Source organism: Calonectris borealis, chromosome W, assembly GCF_964195595.1.
Source record: "Calonectris borealis chromosome W, bCalBor7.hap1.2, whole genome shotgun sequence".
Classification (NCBI taxonomy): domain Eukaryota; kingdom Metazoa; phylum Chordata; class Aves; order Procellariiformes; family Procellariidae; genus Calonectris; species Calonectris borealis.
Genome location: NC_134351.1, coordinates 9904845 through 9923329, shown reverse-complemented (window position 1 = coordinate 9923329; position 18485 = coordinate 9904845). Strand labels below are relative to the sequence as shown.

The 18485-nt window shown below is 39.5% G+C and overlaps 1 protein-coding gene across 2 annotated transcripts in view; it reads left to right on the top strand.

The window, feature by feature from the left end:
* LOC142074817 (protein hinderin-like) overlaps positions 1–18485 on the top strand; it is a 172752-nt gene that overhangs the window by 99741 nt on the left and 54526 nt on the right. For both annotated transcript variants that reach the window (XM_075135696.1, XM_075135695.1), the window contains 2 exons: positions 14534–15219; positions 18041–18136. In XM_075135696.1, coding sequence (XP_074991797.1) covers positions 14534–15219; positions 18041–18136 — 782 coding nt within the window. The remainder of the gene's footprint in view (positions 1–14533; positions 15220–18040; positions 18137–18485) is intronic.

The window sequence follows — 18485 nt, the reverse complement described above, 5'->3', positions numbered from 1 at the left end:
TGTATTTTTTTATATATATGTCAGGTGTGCTGGACTTGAGCAATCTGATTGTGACTAAGATTCAGGGAGGTCCCTTGTATTTCTTGACCTCAGTGTTTTTGTCTGTAGAACTAGGATAACAGTGTTTAGTTACTGCCAGGAATATTCAGGCATAATGTATATAAATACCTCTAACGGTTACGAGTTCTCTCAAAGTGCCTAGTATTTCTGCTGATTTCATGTTATGCAGAAAACTGTGTGTATGTGTGGTGGTGGTGGTGGGGTCAATCATCAGATGTCAAGTTTTGTTTTATTTTTGTAATGATTTATGCAGTTGTTAATCAGCAACTGTCTCCTCAGAGGAAACTTTGGGGAGATCATGTATTTAGAAACAATCCGGCTTCTAGTATTTTCTCTCCATTGCATTTTTCTTCCTTTGTTCTTTTTTTCTCTATTATGAAGGACATTTGCATGAAAACAAGATTTTTGTTTCTTAAGAGTTCATCTGCTCCTGCTGCTTATTCCCCACCTGGCCATAATCCTCCGTTTGTGACATCTCAATTGGTGGCTGTGCAAATGATTATGATGTCAAAGACAGGATTATGACTTCAGGTGAGAAACAAACAGCAGGAACTGGTGAACTCAGGAGAAATACACATCTAGATTTTTCTCTAACCATTTTTATGCAAAAAACACAAGAGAAATGCAGACAATAGATTATGTATGCATATATAAAATAACTGATGTATAAGCAAATTGTATCATACTAGTGAGTAACATGACTAATCTATTCTTTAAATTGTCTTCAACTGTTCTTATTCTCTAGTTTCATCAGCAGAAAATTACAGTAGTAGGATAATATCCAATGACAGTGTGATTAGGCCATAGTTATTTGGGTTTTACCATGTTACAACTCTTGTAAGAGACTTGTTCTGTATCCCACTGTTGTAACATGATGTCCTTAGTTTGATTATAATAAGGTGTGATTAAAAACATAGTCAGACCCAAACTGTGGACCATCAATGAGTTAACTGGGGTGCCTGGTGAGAGTGTGGTTTTGGACCAGCTCGAGCTGCTTTGTGAGACAATGGGAGGTTCTTGAAATTGCCCGAGTTCTCCTGTTTGAGGTTTTTTTCTCCTATTTCATGTTGCACTTCCTTTTTGTTCCTGAGGAGCCCCACCCCCCACTGCCCCTGAAAACTGTTTCCCTAAAAGGTTTTTGCACAATATCTGCTTTTGAAATTTCTTGTCTGCCGTTTGAGTCCTATGATGATAAGTAGCTTATACGGCTCTGCAGACATTTGTGCCTGTGCGTTGAATAGTGGGAGAAAGGTATTTGCTAAAAAAGCTTTACAGGTATAAGAATTATAATGCAAGGAGGGGGTGCGTGTGTTATAACACCAGTTGATGTAACTAACACCTGAGATTATCCCTTCGATAAGTTAGTAGGAAGTTCTGAAGAGGTTGCTCAAAAGAAACCTCATCCATGGAATCAGCTTGTAGGCTTCTGCTGTTACAGTGGTGGTTGCCACTTCTGCTGGCTAATCCTAAAGTCATTACATTGACAATTTTAGGTTAGGAAATAATTTTTCCCCTTCTGCATTATTGTAAGAATGCCTATTTATAGATGCATTGTGGATTTCTTTTGAGGTATTCAGCATTTTTTGGTATAGTTTGTGAAATGAAATGGAAGAAATTGTGTTATCCTATATGCATATAATAATGTCCTGTGTCAGGATGACTAGGTGAAAATAGGAGGGAAGAGAGGAGTTAATAATCACATAATTAAAAACATTGAAAGTCATGCAATCCACAAGTTTGATATTTGAAGTACTCCCAGCTTCAGAGAAACCATGGGGAGTGTTTTTTTTAAACAGAATTGAAGTAGTTATCTTCAGGAACCCAGTAATTAAAATTAGAAAGTTGGTAGGTAACATTTTTATTGCAGGCAATTCTAGTGGTGAGATTAACATTAGATAATCTTATCATAAAATAACCAGGCACCCTATGATGATCTGACACATGAGAGGCTGCACAGAGCTTCTGGTCCCCCAAGGGCTGTGATTGTTTTATGGTTTTATCTTATGATAACTGTGCTTTGGTTTTGCCCTTTTCTAAGAGTTTTGTACAGTATACATTCCCCCTGTACCCCCCTGTAAATTTGTAATTTAACACCACTCTAGGAAATGGCAAATCAGCATGAAACTATTAATCTTATCTCGTATCATGAAACAGACACTGATCCAAGAGATCTGATTACTTTGCTTCTGGTCATTATCCGAACTGAAAGCTGGGCTTGGGCATTTGTATCATCAACGGTTCTGTCATCAGAAAGCAAAAGATTTCAAAAACAAAGTGAAATTCTACAAGCAATCCTGTTTAACATTTCATGCCAAAAATACCATGTGGCACCAAACTCCTTTTACTGGTCACTTAGCTATCAGCAGCGGTGTTAAAGCCCTCATTTCTGCCCTATGTCTACAGCTTCTTTTCCTAGTCATTTAAAGCATAATAAAGGAGCTGAATGTCAGGCATGAGGGCTTTAAATAATCTGTAGTGATTTTAATGAGTTCAGTCACAATTGCCACAGGTTTGTCTTGCTTCATAAGTATTTCTGAGATGGAGCTTGCAGAAAGACTCTCTGCTGCCAAGTTGCTTTTCGGTCTTTTGAGAAGGATGGAAACTGGCTCCTGTTCAGTCCTGCAGAACTGAGTCTGTTTTAGCTTGAACTGCTCTGGAAATAGCCAGCTGCATCCCCTCCCCTCCAATGAATATACTGTGAACAAGAAATTCAGTTTTAATTTGTATTACAGTTCAGCTAATTAAAGAAAACCCATTTTAAATACCTGACTGAACCAATGTGATTTGGCTTTCTTCTTTTCTTTACTCTTGGCCCTTCTTCCTTTCCGCGCCCCCCCCCCCCCCCCCAGTTCTTCTGAATACTTGCAACTTCATATCTTCTCTCCCATCAAGTTTGTGACATTTGAAAAGATGCACTCATTTAATATGTACCTATGAGGGAGGCTCAATCTCTTTTTCGCTTCTTCAGTAGGATAGAGCTTTCTGCTCTACAACAATATTTGGAAATAATTTATTTATATATATATTTTTTACTATTTGCAAATCCCAACAGACTTTACAGATATGGAAACATGTGGTGAGAATTTCTTCTGTGCTCAACTGGGTGGTTCAACTCTGTTCCTGGAGGGAGTGAATTTTACCATTGACCTAATTCTTTCCTGTTAAAGTTGGCACTGAGTGGTTTTAGAGATTTTCAGCCTCAAAGCATTACTATTCTTTGTTGAATCCAGAGTTTAAGAAGGAGAGCTGAAGTGCAGCTCTTTCAGATGGAATAAGGAAGGCTTAAGCCTCGTACTCAGAACACATTTATTAACTAACTCTATCCAAAGAAGTGGCCTGGGAACCCAGATAGAGGAACCTTCCATTCTGCATCAGAATTTTGTCAGAACTTCCAAAATTCATACCTTTTGGCATCAGGGGCTGTTTCTGCGTTCTGCATTTGTGCAGACTTATCATACAGATTGAGTTCACAAATCGGGGAATGATAAACCAGAGCAAAGGTGAAATATAAAAATACAAACTTCTATAGCTTTCTCTGGGAAAAAATTTGTTTCCTCCTTGAGAATAATTAATGTCAAATTTTGGATGTCATATATCTGCTACATTAATTATTATCAGGTGGGGAACAGATTTTTTTTGAAAATGGACAGCTGCTAGGGTGCTGGTGGGAAAAAGCACAAAAGAGGTACGTAACGTTTACTCATAGCTATAGAGCCAGCGCTCGCAGACTGGCACAGCACAATAAAATACTGGTTCTCTATTGAAGGGAAGGTCTACACCTCAGTTCTAACTTGGAGAGACTGTACTGTAGGGGTTCATAGTTGGAAACTGTCCCTCCCTGTCCCCTGTGTTTCAGCTTGCAAGCAGGGCATAGTGTTTTGTCAGCTATTAATGTAAGACTATAAACACATATTTTGCACAATATCTCTTTTTTTGCGTATTTCTATGTGCTTATGTCAAAGGCCCGGCTTTGTGCAAGGATTTCCTTTCAGGCTATTGCAGATGCTGACACTTGTGAGCTTTTCTAACCTAAACTCCTTTTAATAAACCTGTGGGTGGGTTTTACTCGGTCTGTCTGTCCAGACTGCAGTGTCTCAGAGTGAAGGCGATTGCCTCGCAAGGTCACTGCTGCCCTGGAGTAGTGGAGGGCCTTTCAATTTATGCTTGGTCATGCCCTTTTAACTTAATGTTCTCCTTCACACAAGCTTGTAGTGATGGATGTCCATTCAGACAACCTAATGGCCTATGGTAACTATAGAAGAGCCTTTATATCAATATTCTGCAGCTGAGACCCATCAGGATGGACTGTCAAACTGCTCTACACCACATCTAGGACCATTTTATGCAAATAGCAGCTGTGATACCATTGCTATACTTTATGGTGTCAAGCAGGACTATAAAAGATCATTTCCATGGGTCAAGAGGAAGTTGATCTTTGTAGCTTGATATATCAGAGGTCATTTCCCTCTGTCAGCTGTTGCTACCTTCAACAGTACTAAACCCACTGCAGAATGACCTCAGCTCTTAAGGAATCTCAGCCATAGACGGGAGGTCTGCTGGGACATCCTTAGTGGCATTTCAAGCGTGGCAAGAGTATTCTGAAGTCAGCATCTTCATGGTGGGCTTCAAAAGGAAACAGCTGGCTTACCCCCAGGCAATGAGAGATTGCGATTTGCTCCATGCCTGCTCTTATTCCTTGCTTCAACTTTTTCTGCAATCTTTCATTAGTTAATTTATGTACCTGTTTGAGATACTGCAAGCCTGCCAAATAGAAAACATTTCATCTTTCACTGAAATCACAGCCTGTATGCCAAGAGGACCTTGAATTTTTCCATTCAGGGAGCTGAGCCTTCCAGACTCGTCAGATAGTTTGCCTCTGTTGCTCAGAGGTCTCAGGGGACACCTGTCCAATGTGGAGGCTGTCAGATTAGGTAACAGGTTATGAGATAACATGCTGTGAATCTGCTTAGGTGGAACTTCTCCATGGGTGGTTGTGTTTTGCACGAAACTTCCAGCTACATGTGTTCTTAGTCAAAAATGTTCATGTCCTTTCCATTTGCAGAGTGCCATTTGCACGTTCATGGACTGCCTATGTAACTGTAAACTAAGATGTTGACTTCTGGTTAGAAATGGAGTGCTTGCTAATGCAAGAGAATCTGACAGCAGTCTCATTAAACAGGTATATGAACTAACTGTGGGAAGACTGAAGCAGGAACTGGAAGCATAATAGATATGTAGTATCTGCCCATGATGGAGCTCTGCCACCATTCAGACAAGACTCAGCCTTTCAAAGGTCTTGGTAGCAACTCCAGTGCTACCTATCTACCAGTTCATCTATCTATATGTTGTGCTGCACATTTCAGTGCGTTGGGAGTATACATGTTTCCTCAGTATTATCGTAAAATAGAAATAATCTGTTCTCCCATTTCTATGTACTCTAGCAGGTTAATTTCTAGTTTCCTCACTCCCTTGTTTAAAGAAGTTGTTCCTGGTAATTTAGTCACCTTGGCATGACAGCAAGTTCCTGCATGTCAGCTGCTCTGGACTGGCCGTTTTATCTCTTAGCTTCATTCCTAGTGACAGAGACATAAGCTACCTCATATATGCTGTCTTGTGTTTACTGTGGGTTAGTGTGGGGTAAAAGCATGCAAGCTGTGATCTCAAAGCTGATGAGACCGTGAGCAGTCGATGTCTAAGCCTTTAGACAACTGCTCTCTAATAAATGGCATATATACTTTTTTTGAAATGTGGAAAAATCAAGTACCATGGTTTCTGACTTGATTCTTCCAGAGGATTTTCTTAATTTTCTGCTACCAAGACTATTTAACACATAATCATGGGGCTGCCTGTTGTTCTGTCTTGCAGTAGCATTTGGCCAGTTAATGTAAAGCTACGTACCAGTCAGGTTTTGGTGTGTTAGTCTTGTTCCAGTCTTTGTTTTGAAGAACAGCATCATTACAAAATAAAAGAGTCCTTCTAAAAAGCTTGTATTTCTTCTTACGTGAAACAACTTCTTTGACAAGATGAAGTGAGTCAGCCTGTCTTTAATGGGATTGCATTGAAATGTCTGCTTACATGCAACTCTTGTTGTCATTCCTTGGCATGATCGTTACTTGAGGGGCAGATTAGAGGTCAATCAGCCAGAGCCACCGGGGCGCCCACAGCTAGCCTCAGGATACTCCCTACAAATGTAAGATCAAAAGGGCAGGCACATGAAAATTACTGTTTACTTTTTATGAATTATTTCCCAGAGATGGGATCATTAGCAGAATCTAAATGCTGGCTGGCTCTTAGTGCAAGGACACTCCTGACAGAATGTGCTCGCTTGGGCATTCCTTTCCACTCTTTTAAAGTCAAAAGGTTCTCTGTTCTTGTTTTTTGGGATTTCTGTATTATTTAAATAACTTTCTGGTTGTTTTTCCCCAAAACACTGTCCCTACTTCTGAACATGCTTTTAATTCTTAGATGTCATCCATTTTTTTTTCTTTGTTTGTGCAGCAAAGGTATTTCAAAGCCTATGTCCATCCCCCAGGGACTCTACAGGAGACACCTTCTGAAGGAACTAAAACTTTCTGATAATCTTTCTGAGTGAACAGTGGCTGTTTCTTAAAATTAATCGCTGGCCAATGGGTACCGCAGTTATCCCTACTGTAAATACAGGGGAAAGGTGATATTGGCTGTCATGGTGAGGTACACGTTGGCAAATGCTGATTCAACGTCTACTCCTGCGGTAATCTTCACACATCAAACTCTACACGTTCTTATCCACAGAAGTATCTGGCTTCTGTTTGATCACAGTAATCAGGGCTATTTAGAAGGGTCACAGTATATTTGCCCTTTTGTCTTGTGTCTGGAGCTATGAAAGCATGACTTTGGAGCAAATGTTGATTGAATTCTAAAGAGACTGTCAGTAGCTGGGAACATGTGTAGCCCCTGATATGCTAAACTTGTGATTCCAAGTAGAAAACTGTTTGCTTTTTAAAATAACTTTGAAAAAGTTACCTTGAAGGACCAAATACATGGTGGATATTACTCTAATGAAAACCAATATGAACTTTCCTCTTATCATCCAACATGTTACTACCCTTAATGTGAAATAATCAAATGCTGCCCAGCATAGGAATGAAACTGAATCCGGCTGGTAACCAAAATACAATCCCTTACAGCTATTTTTGTATGTTCTTAAAATGTGTGCTGTGAGATTAGGCAGTTGTCTTTTTTTCCCCTCTCTGCTATTTTTCTTAAAAAGTTTTTTAAAAAAATGCTCTCTTGCAGCCCCCTTCTATGACAAGGTTGTGGGGCAGAAAATCCAATGTTATGTTCTTTTATCTATTCTTCCTAATCTGGCTAGACATTTTGGTTAGGTGTGTTTTTACTTATTTGGCATGATGATTTCTCAACATCATGGTTTTTTTGGCATTCATCTTGACAGCAGTAGCTAGAGAACTTCTTGCTAGTGTTTAAAAGGATGAACTGAACATCTCCCTTTCCATCTTTTCCTCTTGTTGTTGGATAGAACTCAGGAAACTTTTTAATCCTTGCAAAGCAGTGAGAGTGCAAAGGAAATGTGTGTGCGGATGAGTGGGGTCGCTGGGTCCTCCAAGAGAGGGGGCTGCAAATGACCATCAGCGGGAGTGGGTCTGGGCTTTAGTACAGCAGCATTCAGAAAGTTGAGGCACAGATACTATAAAAATAAGTCAGCTGGTGCTATGCACAGTTTAGGCTTGTACTGAGCTGCACCCAACCTCAAAAGTTTTCTACCATATGTCTTGGACGACTTAGGCTAGGTCAGCGCTAGATAGGGGGTCTGTGTGCCTCCCTTCAGTCGTGAAGCTATGCTCACAGGGTCATGAGATGTTGGAGGGCAACTGATCTGGAGGCATGCTTGCTGTGTGTTTCTTGCAGGCTTTACGCTGAGGCAGAGTCAGATATCTAATGGTGCTGTTCATCTCTGGTACCTTTGCTGTTGATTTCTTCTTGTAGTCATCATGGAAAACAATGGTTTTAAAATGTCTTTTATCGCATTTGTGCTTCAGAGGCTGTTACATTCCCTCTCTTTTTTTTTTATCATGTGCTGCAAAGGTCCTTAAACCTCTCCGCTGAAGTGGTACATCTTGAAGCTCTTGCCCAAATCCAGATGGGTTTCTAGAGCACTGGTCTCTCCAGTGCTGTTAGGATAGGAGAATGGTGGAGGTCTCTTCTCCACCCAATTGCTAAGGAGTGCGAGGTACACCTGTCAACTGATAGCTCTTAAATTAACATTTTCGTTTCCCTGTGTGTAACCTTATCTTTACATACAGGTGTATATATGTTGGGAGAGGGGCTATTTTTGGCTATACTGTAGGACAGCCTGAAGGTAATGAGTTGTGCATAGTAAATCTTGCTTACTCCATAATTTCCACTACATTTCAAATTAAGGGCCTAAATTAGGGTTAGTGTTAGACTTACTCTTTTGCTATGTCCTAATTTTGTTTTAAAAGCACATAGCTAAGGACTTTAATATGTTTTAAATTCAGTGCTTGTAAGTTATACTAAAATCCCTAAGGGAGCCAAAATAACTTATTAAAACCTTGCAAATGTTTTTGACTGCTGCATTCTATTATTTTCTATTCCAGCGGTAGCATACAGCCTCTGCTGCTGATGGGCGGAGGAACGCAAACCTCTAGGGCCCATTAGACTTAACTTGTTTACTGCATTGATATCTATATGTTAAATGACAAGAGAGTTCAGGTTATTGAATAATTTAAAATTCAGCTCTAATTGGTGTCATATGACCTGGAAAAGGCCATGGATGACGCCAGGAGCATGCTGTGAAATTCTTATAAATAATTCATAAATTAGATCATTCATTTGCCTGGATGTCTTGTTAAATGCAGAAGTTTGTAAGTAATAACTGATGATATAACACCTGTAAGGATTTAGTTCATATGCTGGAAGGTAATCTACCTTGATGATCTTCTAGCAAAACCTGCCAGAGTACGAGAGTTAATTGCACTAGGGAGAATGCACTACATTTATTTGGGATGGGCTTTGGCAAGGCGTACCGTGCAGATGTTGCATTACGCATTCTCTATCAGCTAGACAACTATTCTGTGTATGCCCATGTTAAAAATGCAGCTCATCACTCTTCTGCCCTTATTTCACATGAACTCCAAATGCACTGGGAAATGGTAGTGACCTGCTCTGCTCACAAATAGTATAGTTTTTGAAATATTTATCTAGGTCTTGAACTACTGATTCTTCAGTAAAATAAAGGGCAGAAGTAAAAAATTGAAGTCAGAGATTGTGATTTTTCGTTTTTATAATGTTGGCAGCACATTGAATGTTAATAGTTAGACCTGGTGCTGTCAAGATTAGTATAGTGGCATTTTTCTATAGTGCAAACAGGAACAATATAGTTTTGTTTTGGAAAGCAAACATGTTTGCTTAATTTTAGTGGTCAGGGATTGCATTGCCATATGTAGGTACTGTTTGGGCTTAATGGGCATTCTGCTCACAGTGACTTCCAAGACTCAACGTACAGGCTCTTCGCTTTAGTTTTCTTGGAGCACTGTATTATTAATGACTGCCTTATCAGCCGGTGTAAAACCAGTTTGCTGATCTGAAATGGAAGCATTTGTTAGAGATTATCTACAATATTTGTGTAGCTGGAGAAGAAGGGTGGCGTGTTTATGAATGCAAAATATACACTTAAAGCTGAGTGCCAGCAAATGCTCACATGCCACTTTGAATGCAGGTTTTTTGTGCACCTGGCATCCCAGCTCAAACCCTCTTAACAAAGAGGAGAAAAAAATATAAAGGCAACACAAACATAGGAGGTGTTCCTCTGCTGTCAGCTAGCAGCTATAGATTCACTTTTCTGTGATGTGATTCTATTTTATTATTTTTTTTTTTTTTTGCTACACCTGTTCAGTAGATTTTTACAGAAAAAATACAGGCTGGTGACTGTCATTCACACAGTTTCTTTTGAGTTGAGACCACTTGTTTTATTCAGTGGAATATGGTAATCATAGCTATAGATAATTACTACAGCAAATGGTGCTTTATTTCTTGCTTGAAAAATGGTCAGCTTACCTTCCGAGTTATCTACTGTATTTATCTTAGGTACTGACAGAGACAGTTGCTGAACTATTATGTGGGCACTTTGTGATGACTGATATTACGTTACTTATGGTAGAGATTTTAATAAAGGATTATATGATTTAAAGAAAAAAATTGATAGACTTCAGTAGATGCTACTAATTTACTTTAAAATCTTTACCTTTTTACATTCTCTTTGATAAATTCTTACAGACTCTTGGAAAGAATAGCTCCTTAATCACTAGTAATGCACTTCAAGCAGTGCTATCATTTGAAATAATTGTTCTTAAAATGGCATTTCTATTGCCCCGATATCCTACCTGAGCTTATTTATAATATATTCTCCTCATTCTACTGACAAGAGCAAGGGCTTATACTGTCGATAGACCTGCAAACCCAAAGCCAGGCTTTATTCAGATGAAACCCATACATGAACAATGTGTAGTGGTGACTCAGTTCCAGGTTTAGGATGTATACCTTAATGAGTGCATCAGCTATGTCACTAATATGTGCCCTTGGTGCTGTTTAAGGTGTCCTGTGTATGGTAGCCTCACATTTGTCCATTTAGAAATTTTTGCTTCGTCTTTAAATATCTTTGAATCTCTGTATTTCTCCTCCGGTTGATGCTTCTGTTCATTCTTCTTGGGTTCCTCCAGGGTCTACGCTCAGATCAGCACAATGGACTAGTTCTGACCCTGCATGTTCCTCCCTCTGTTTCTACCCCACCAAAAGAAACCCCAGAGCTGAAAATCCAGGTTAGAGAAATGTTCTCAAGATACAATTGAAAACAATTTTAGTTCATTGTCTCTTTTTCTGTATTCAAATATATTTCAGCTACAAACTGCAATCCCAGGTGCCATGGGTTAAACTCTGACCTGTTAACATCTATAGGAATTTTGCTATTCACCGTAACAGCACTGTGTTTTGCTAGGACCCTAGCTTTTGTCCTCAGAGTGCAAGCCTTCTTGAGGTAATGATTTTGGGCTGTTTCTTAAACATGTTTTGTACATGCAGAGCTACCAGTGAAACCTGTCAGGACCTTGCCTGTGTTGAGATTGTAAGATCTGATCCATTACTAGTTCATCCCTTGCAGTGCAAAGCCCTGTGTGCTGGAGTCAGTCTGTAAATGTGTCTCCTCTGCCAGTGCTGTGAATTAACGCTGCAGAGCACACAAGTTGCATTTAAGAAGAATTTGCAGAGATCATTATGCTGCATGCATAAAACTGGTGCGCTGTTTGTCTGTTTGTAGGAAGTTTTAAGGACTGGATGTTTGTTTAAGCTCTGCTCTGAATCCCTGAGCAAAAATTACTGGGATTGCAGTAAAGATTTCGTAAAGCTCCCCACATGTCTTCCTCTTTAAACCCTTCTAAAGATTATTTGAACTATTTTTTAATATCTCCTTATTTCCATGCAAGAGTTTCACATCTGATCAAGTCTTATTAACTCCATATGTTGCAAGGAGCAGCCTGAGTTTGTTTGTTTGTTTGTTTAAGCCTCAGTTAGAGGAAGTTGCATCTTTAAATACCGTACAGCAAGCCTGGAAGAGCTCCACAGAGGGGAAAGCACAGCTGTTCCATCATGGTCCATCATGGTTTCCATGTGTCCCATAGGCAATATCTTTCTTAAACTCATCTTGTAAAATTACCCAATGCCTTATGCTTGTGCATCTTTAGACTCACGGTAGTAGGTGGGTCTTTGGAATTTTTTTTTCCGCTTTTCCCCTTCACCTGGCCTGCATCTTGCAGATCTGTCATGGCATGCTCTGGACTCATCTGATCCCTCATAAGTGTAAATGTCAGTCCGTTTTCCCTGCAGCCTCTATCATCCAGCTGTAGTTTTCAATTAAAGCATTAACAGAAAAACACAAATTGCTAAAAATGTTGTTGACTAGCTTCTGACTCCCGATAGTTAATTTTTCTTTGGGTTAGACTCTGCAAAGTACCGAGGAGCCATCAAAGGCATGTTGGAACTCAGTCTCCTGCCTAACATGACCTCCTTCTTCTAAAGGAATAAAAAAACCCCACTCGCATTCAATGACATTAATGAGAGTTTTCCCCCCTGCAAACATATTGTAACTGTGAAATAACATTAAAGTTTCTCTGCCTTGTTATGAAGTCTTTAAATGTCAATGCCATTTCTGAGATCATCAGGGCAGATTTAATAGTGGCCAAGGTCAACAAATGCTAACTGGTACCTCTCTTTTAGGGCCTTCAGGGACTCTTAATAGAGTCTCAGCCATGAAGTTAATTTGCGATGTGGGCCTTTATTCTTAAACCTGCTCCTGACGATCGTTTTGTACCATCTTCATTCGTGTGCTTAGATTTCTTAACATTCTCTTGTCTCTTCAGTCAATAAAACAAACTGCTAAAATAAAGAAATTCTCAGTTATTTCATCTTTTGAGTCTTCTTTTTTTGCTCCTTTTTACTTCTGTTTATGGGCTGTAGAAGGGTAGGTGTATGCTTTCTGCGGGCCACCCTAAGCTGCCAACTCTGATAGGATCCTCTAAGAACACCTTAAGGTCTGCCACCTTCTGCTGTCCCATGGGGCTGGGAAACTGGGAAACCGGCCACCTTGAAAGCCCCTTTCTGTTGGTGCCCTAACTGCTATGCTAGCAGAAGCAGGTGAGGTGAGAAACGAGACAGCGTGTAACCACAGGATTCTCTTACTTTCCCTTTTCTGTAATATTTCTTTCTGTTGCTGGTCATCCCTTTATGTATTGTCTAATTTAGATTAAAAGGGCTTTTGTAGCCTTTAGTTGTCTAGAAAATATTGCGGACAGGGATGGCACACTACAAATAATAAATAACAAAGCTCCGTCTTTTTGGCAGCATGTTGCATTTCTGCTCAGTTGCCCTGCCAGCCCCTCTGACTTTAAAATATTTTAATGTCCTGCACTTTTCACCCAGTCCAAGCACCAGACTTTCCTCAGACATTTAGCACTGACATTAATGCAAATGGCTCCAACTCACTGGGCCCTTTGGGGCAAAACATGACATCCTTGGCTTTCAATCACATGGCAGAGAGGATATATTTGTATCTGCAAAACTGGAAATAATAAAATATCAGTATTCAGGTGCTAATCCACGTTAATTTACATTCTGTGAAGTCTACAAGAAACTTGTAATTGGTTGTCTTGAAGGGCAGCAGAATATATTTGGTCTTTTGTTTATATATAAAAAAGATTTTAAATTATACATATAAACACTGCATAGATTTGGATTATATCTCTCTTCTAATCATCGCTGGACGCTTGCTTGCATTCTTAAGTTCTAGTGCTTTGGGGCTTGCTGACTGTCTTCCACTCTGTGTGGACAATACCTATCTATTGTAACCATTGCCAGAATGCAAATAATACTTTTCTTTCCATCAGTGGATACCCAATTTCCCTGCTAAACCGCTTTCACTGCAGCGGTTTTGTTATCTTTAACAAACCTGGCATCTGTAATTAAAAAAATTAGATCTTTGTGAAAGGTCCCAAAGGCTGGAGGAGTTTAAATTCAGTATGTTATTGAAATTAATGCACAGGTCTAGCAAAAGAAATGCAAGTGCCTGATTCACTGCTCTTCAGATGTGCATAAAAACTCAAATGCTTAACTGCCTACATGAGCCGTAGTGCAAAGATACTCCAGGATGTAAGTAGGATTTTGGTGTCTGTTACATAATATCCACAAATATAACAAAACCACTAGAATTTGCTTGCACTGGGTTGACAAATGTGAATTACAGTTGCTTGCTTTCTTCAGAGTTTTATCAGAGTATAATCACTTGCCCAGCTTAATTGAAAAATCACTTACATTTATAGCTGAATTTAAACATGTTTTGTATTTAAATGACAGCTTTTGATGTACAACCATTTTTTACAGAAAGTAGTTGGTTTTTATCTGTGTTTCTGTAAAGATATTTCAAAAACTCTCATCAAATTTCCAGCGGTAAGTAATATCCCATTCAGTGCAAGGTGAAATGTTTTACATCAAATCTCCTGCTGTGTAATGGCCAATCAAAGAGTATTTATAGTGGCTGAATGGATTTTTTGGCTCGGTATTCAAAATTAAACATTTTCAAACATTAACATTTAATGTTTTTGCCACTCTTCAAGTTGATTTTATGTAACCCTAGATGCTCACAACTACTTGATACTCTGAAGCGACTCATTTTATGCTGAGGATCCTGCAGGCACTAGTTTTACATTTATTACACTTGTGTAGATGGAATGAAATGTAGATTTGATAGCAGATTCGTGTCTGTCTTCTGATAAACATTTTCTCGGGTTTGGCTTTATGTCCATCAGCATGATGCAGCAAGTCTATTCCTGAGAGAACACATTTAGCAAGTGAAATTAATGAGCAAAGATAAATTTTGGTAATTCACAGGAAATTGTTTCTCTTATTGCAGGTATCCAGTACGAAGAGCTCATGCCAACAACCGTCTTTGGAGCAAGATGGTTCCTACCTGGGTATTGGGGGACCTCAAACTTTTTATAAGAACAGTAGAACATCAAAGGCTGGAAGCCCAGCCCGTGTTGCATTGTCTCAGCCTTGCAGGAATAATCATGATTACGGGACCGAAATCCATTACAACCACCAGGAGTGTCTGAAGGAGTATCTGGTAGAAAATGGCTTGCACAGAAAGTGTAACAATATGATTTCCCCAGCCAAGCAGAGGAGCCCTCACCGTGTAGAACCACCTCAGGAGATGGACCAGAAAGCAAATGAATTTCGGAGCACGTGCCCTCAGCAAGCGAGTCACGGTTGTGCCTGCAGGCATGTAGGGAGTTCAGGGAGCGTGCAAGAGAGTCACCATGTCAGCCAGGTACCTAGAAGACACTCTGAGCCAGTTCACAAAACCTGTGATTATTCTAGGCGCTCTCGAGTTTCTGGGCTGAATGACAGCGTGGACTCAGGGCCTAAAGAAACAGAGCAGGCTAAAAGGTTGTATGAAGAAAGAAGGCAGAAGCTGCTTCTGCAGAAAATGGAGCTGGAAATTGAAAAGGAACGACTCCAACATTTGTTGGCTAAGCAAGAAGCAAAACTGCTCCTAAAACAACAGCAACTACACCAATCCCATATGGATTACAACAGGTGATTTTGAGATTTATAGCTTTAAAAAAAAAAAAATCTAAAATTTCTAACGAAGACGTGGGCAATAGTTAAAGTGATGAATGGAACTGATAAGATAGGTAATACCTGTGGCACAAATTCTCTCTAACAGTGATTTAGAGGAGAGGAGACTTTATAGTCTATTTGCATATACTGTTGGGAAACAGCATGACAGCTGTGGAAAACACCAAAGGAAAACAGTACGAAAAGAAAGGCACAAGAAAAGCAGTGCTAAAAGACTAGGTAGGAAAAGAGGAGCAGAAGAAAAGGAGAGGTTGCTCTTAGTGCAGGCACTTCAAGGAATGTAGGCGTTTGGCAAGAGAACAATGTGAGCACGGATGACATAGATGTGGCGTTCCCCCTTCGTTCCTTGGAGGGGTCAGTTTTGAAGTGTTGCACTGTCCTAGGTAGGGACTGGAAGCAGTGTGTTTTACAGAAAAGATGGAGATCATTTTTTATATATATGGAATATGTATTTATATTTCCATATATATGTATGGAAAAGGAAGGGAGCCCTGTGTAGCAAGGACATTTTCTTTCCAGTGATGTTTGTGGAAGGGAGAATGCCAAGAATGCCAAGACTGAGGCAAAAGACGTGCTTAAAAACTAGAAGAAGGGAAAAGCAATAACCATAGAAATATTGAATGTGGCTTGAAAGGCTTGTTGCAGAAGGTGAGATAACACCTTCCTGACAATGTAAATGGGGACTCTGGAAAAGAGGGAGAAACTGGTTTATTGGTGTCACGTTACTAGAACAGAGAGGAACAGTGAAAAGGAGCGGGTTAAAGCAGGTCGAATTAGCCAGTGTAGCTCAGTTGAGTACTAACATTTCAGCATTAGGAAGGGAAAGCAATGGGAGAAAATCTAACAATCTTTTAGAAGAAGCAATAGGAGGGTTTCACAAGGGTGCTTATTTTGATACTGTTTTAATATGGCAACTACTGACAGCATCCCATGAGTCTGCGTTACATGACCCACTTCCTACATTGACGTATTATAACCACCGTGGAGGAATATATCACTTTCTCTTCGTAATTCCAGCCCCCTGGTTATTTTTCAAACTCTAAAAGAGAATACTGTAATTTAGGTGGTCTTTTGTTTGTTGTCTTGGGTGGTGGCTTACATTGAAAATCATGTGTTTATATGGCTTTAAAAATGCCTGTCTTGAAGGCAATCACAGTTGTGCGTGTTGAAAATGACTGAGGTCACGAACAAAGGATTATGACTTCAGGTGAGAATTAAGTAGGAACAGATGGATTCTTAATCATGAAATACCTTAATTCTATGCATGCATCCCTCTAATGAAAAACAAGTAGAATATGAAGGACATACAGACTGAGTTTTTGGTGGTTTTGTTTCTAATGGATATTTTTCAGCATTTGAGGCACCATAAGCCTAGAAAAAAATGGACCTTAAATATATCTATAATGATGTACTTGTTAATGCCATTATGCCTATTTTAGCCATTTTTTTTCTGAAAAAAACTTCATGGTTTACAGAGCTCTAGTTAACTAAAAGAATTCTCTGAAAGAAAATCATATATGATCAATCTGAGGACTCAGTATTTTTGTGATCTCTTTTCAGAGGTGCAGGTAAAAGCACATTTGCCATATCCTTTCTAGGAAAAGCAACTAGAACGTAGAGTGGTTGCTCTTAAAAAACATTCAGTCTCTTTAGAATAAAATGTTTGATATTTACAGGTAAATCTCTTAGGCATCACAGTTCTGTTTCAGTTCTAGGTGTATAATTCACTTTTGCACTTGATAACAGGGTAATTTTATATACTATAAACAATAAAAATTTGTTTAGCTAAAGCCCAAATACCCTTTGCTTCATTGCCAGGAGGCTCTAACCTAGTTCATCTCTTAACACCATGACAGTTTAAAAAACCAATGCAACAAAAATCCATTTCCAGATAGTGTTTATTTTTATCTGTACTTCTGCATGGGTGGAGTTCTGGTTAAGGTCCATTCTGAGCTGCTGAAAGTATTGCCATTGAATGACAAGTAAAAGGTCTGACAATTTGTAATTTTTGGCTGTTAACTCTTCTGCTCTTCTAGCGAAAGTATGAATTGATCCTTTTTTTGGCCACGCTGCATCGTAACTGCATTTTAATATCCCACATTTCCCTATTTAGCCTCAAGCGAGCATAGTACTTTCAGTTTGCAGTTTCTCTCTATGTGAAATAGTTGCTATCAAAAATAGTGTGTGTGCAGGGAAGGGGGCAGTTCCTTGACTCCTTCTGATGCCAGCCACACCAGAGTAGACAAATATGGGTAAATCCTGGAAACAGGAGTTTCATTCAAATAAAAGGAGAGAAGTACCTCTATTTTTGACTTTTCTGTCTTCGTTGGATTGAAGGAAAATGGTGAGGTAGTCTATTAAAAATGGAGCATCATCTGTGGGCCCGTAGTTTCAGGAGACACAACCATCTCAAACGAATTCTACATTTTATGCAGTTTAAACACGATGCCTTTGAGCTCTGGTGCTGCTGGAGCTGTAATGTGAGCCTAACAGGGATGTTTGTTACTGGATATTGTGACCATTTTCTTAAGGGAGCAGGTCCTTGGAAATCAGTAAATGATTTTTTTTTTCCCAGTGGAAGCCCTTAGAAGCAAAGGCACTGGACATAAGTCAGCCTTCCAAAACAAAAGTATATCTGAAGGTGTGAAAACAGTTGTGAAAGCTTCTGCATTTAACGTGATTAAGTGCCCTGTTTGTAGACACGCAGCTCTCTTTTTGTGGAGAGTTCCTGGTGTGATGATTTGACCAGCTGCAAAACCAGCTAACTCTGCTTTTTCAGGTTTAGAGGCCAGGTACCAGGTTCAGAAGATGTGCCCATTGACGAAGCACCTGGAGAACTTGCTCTGATGATGAACGGCAACAGCACGGGGCTAAGGTAATTTCTCTCTTCACTTCTAAGTACTTCACAGTGCCGGTATATCTTCTTGACAGTGTGCTGTTGGCTGCCAAGTGTATTTGTTCATGTGTTTGTTTCAGACTAAGAGCCTTTTTCTGCAGGAAAGGTAAAATTCATTGGCTGTTGCGTTTTATGAGTCAAATCAATAGTTATGCTGATCTGTTACTACTCAAGGTTTAGGGGTTGACTTCCTGCAGAGGTCTCAGGTTTTGTGTGTTATCTCTTAAGGACACTAACCTAGCCCAGTGCAAAATGGAGTTTTCACAAAATCTTAGCTTTTGTTCTTTGTTCTAGGTACTGCTTGTTATTTTTTCAATTAGGATGAGAA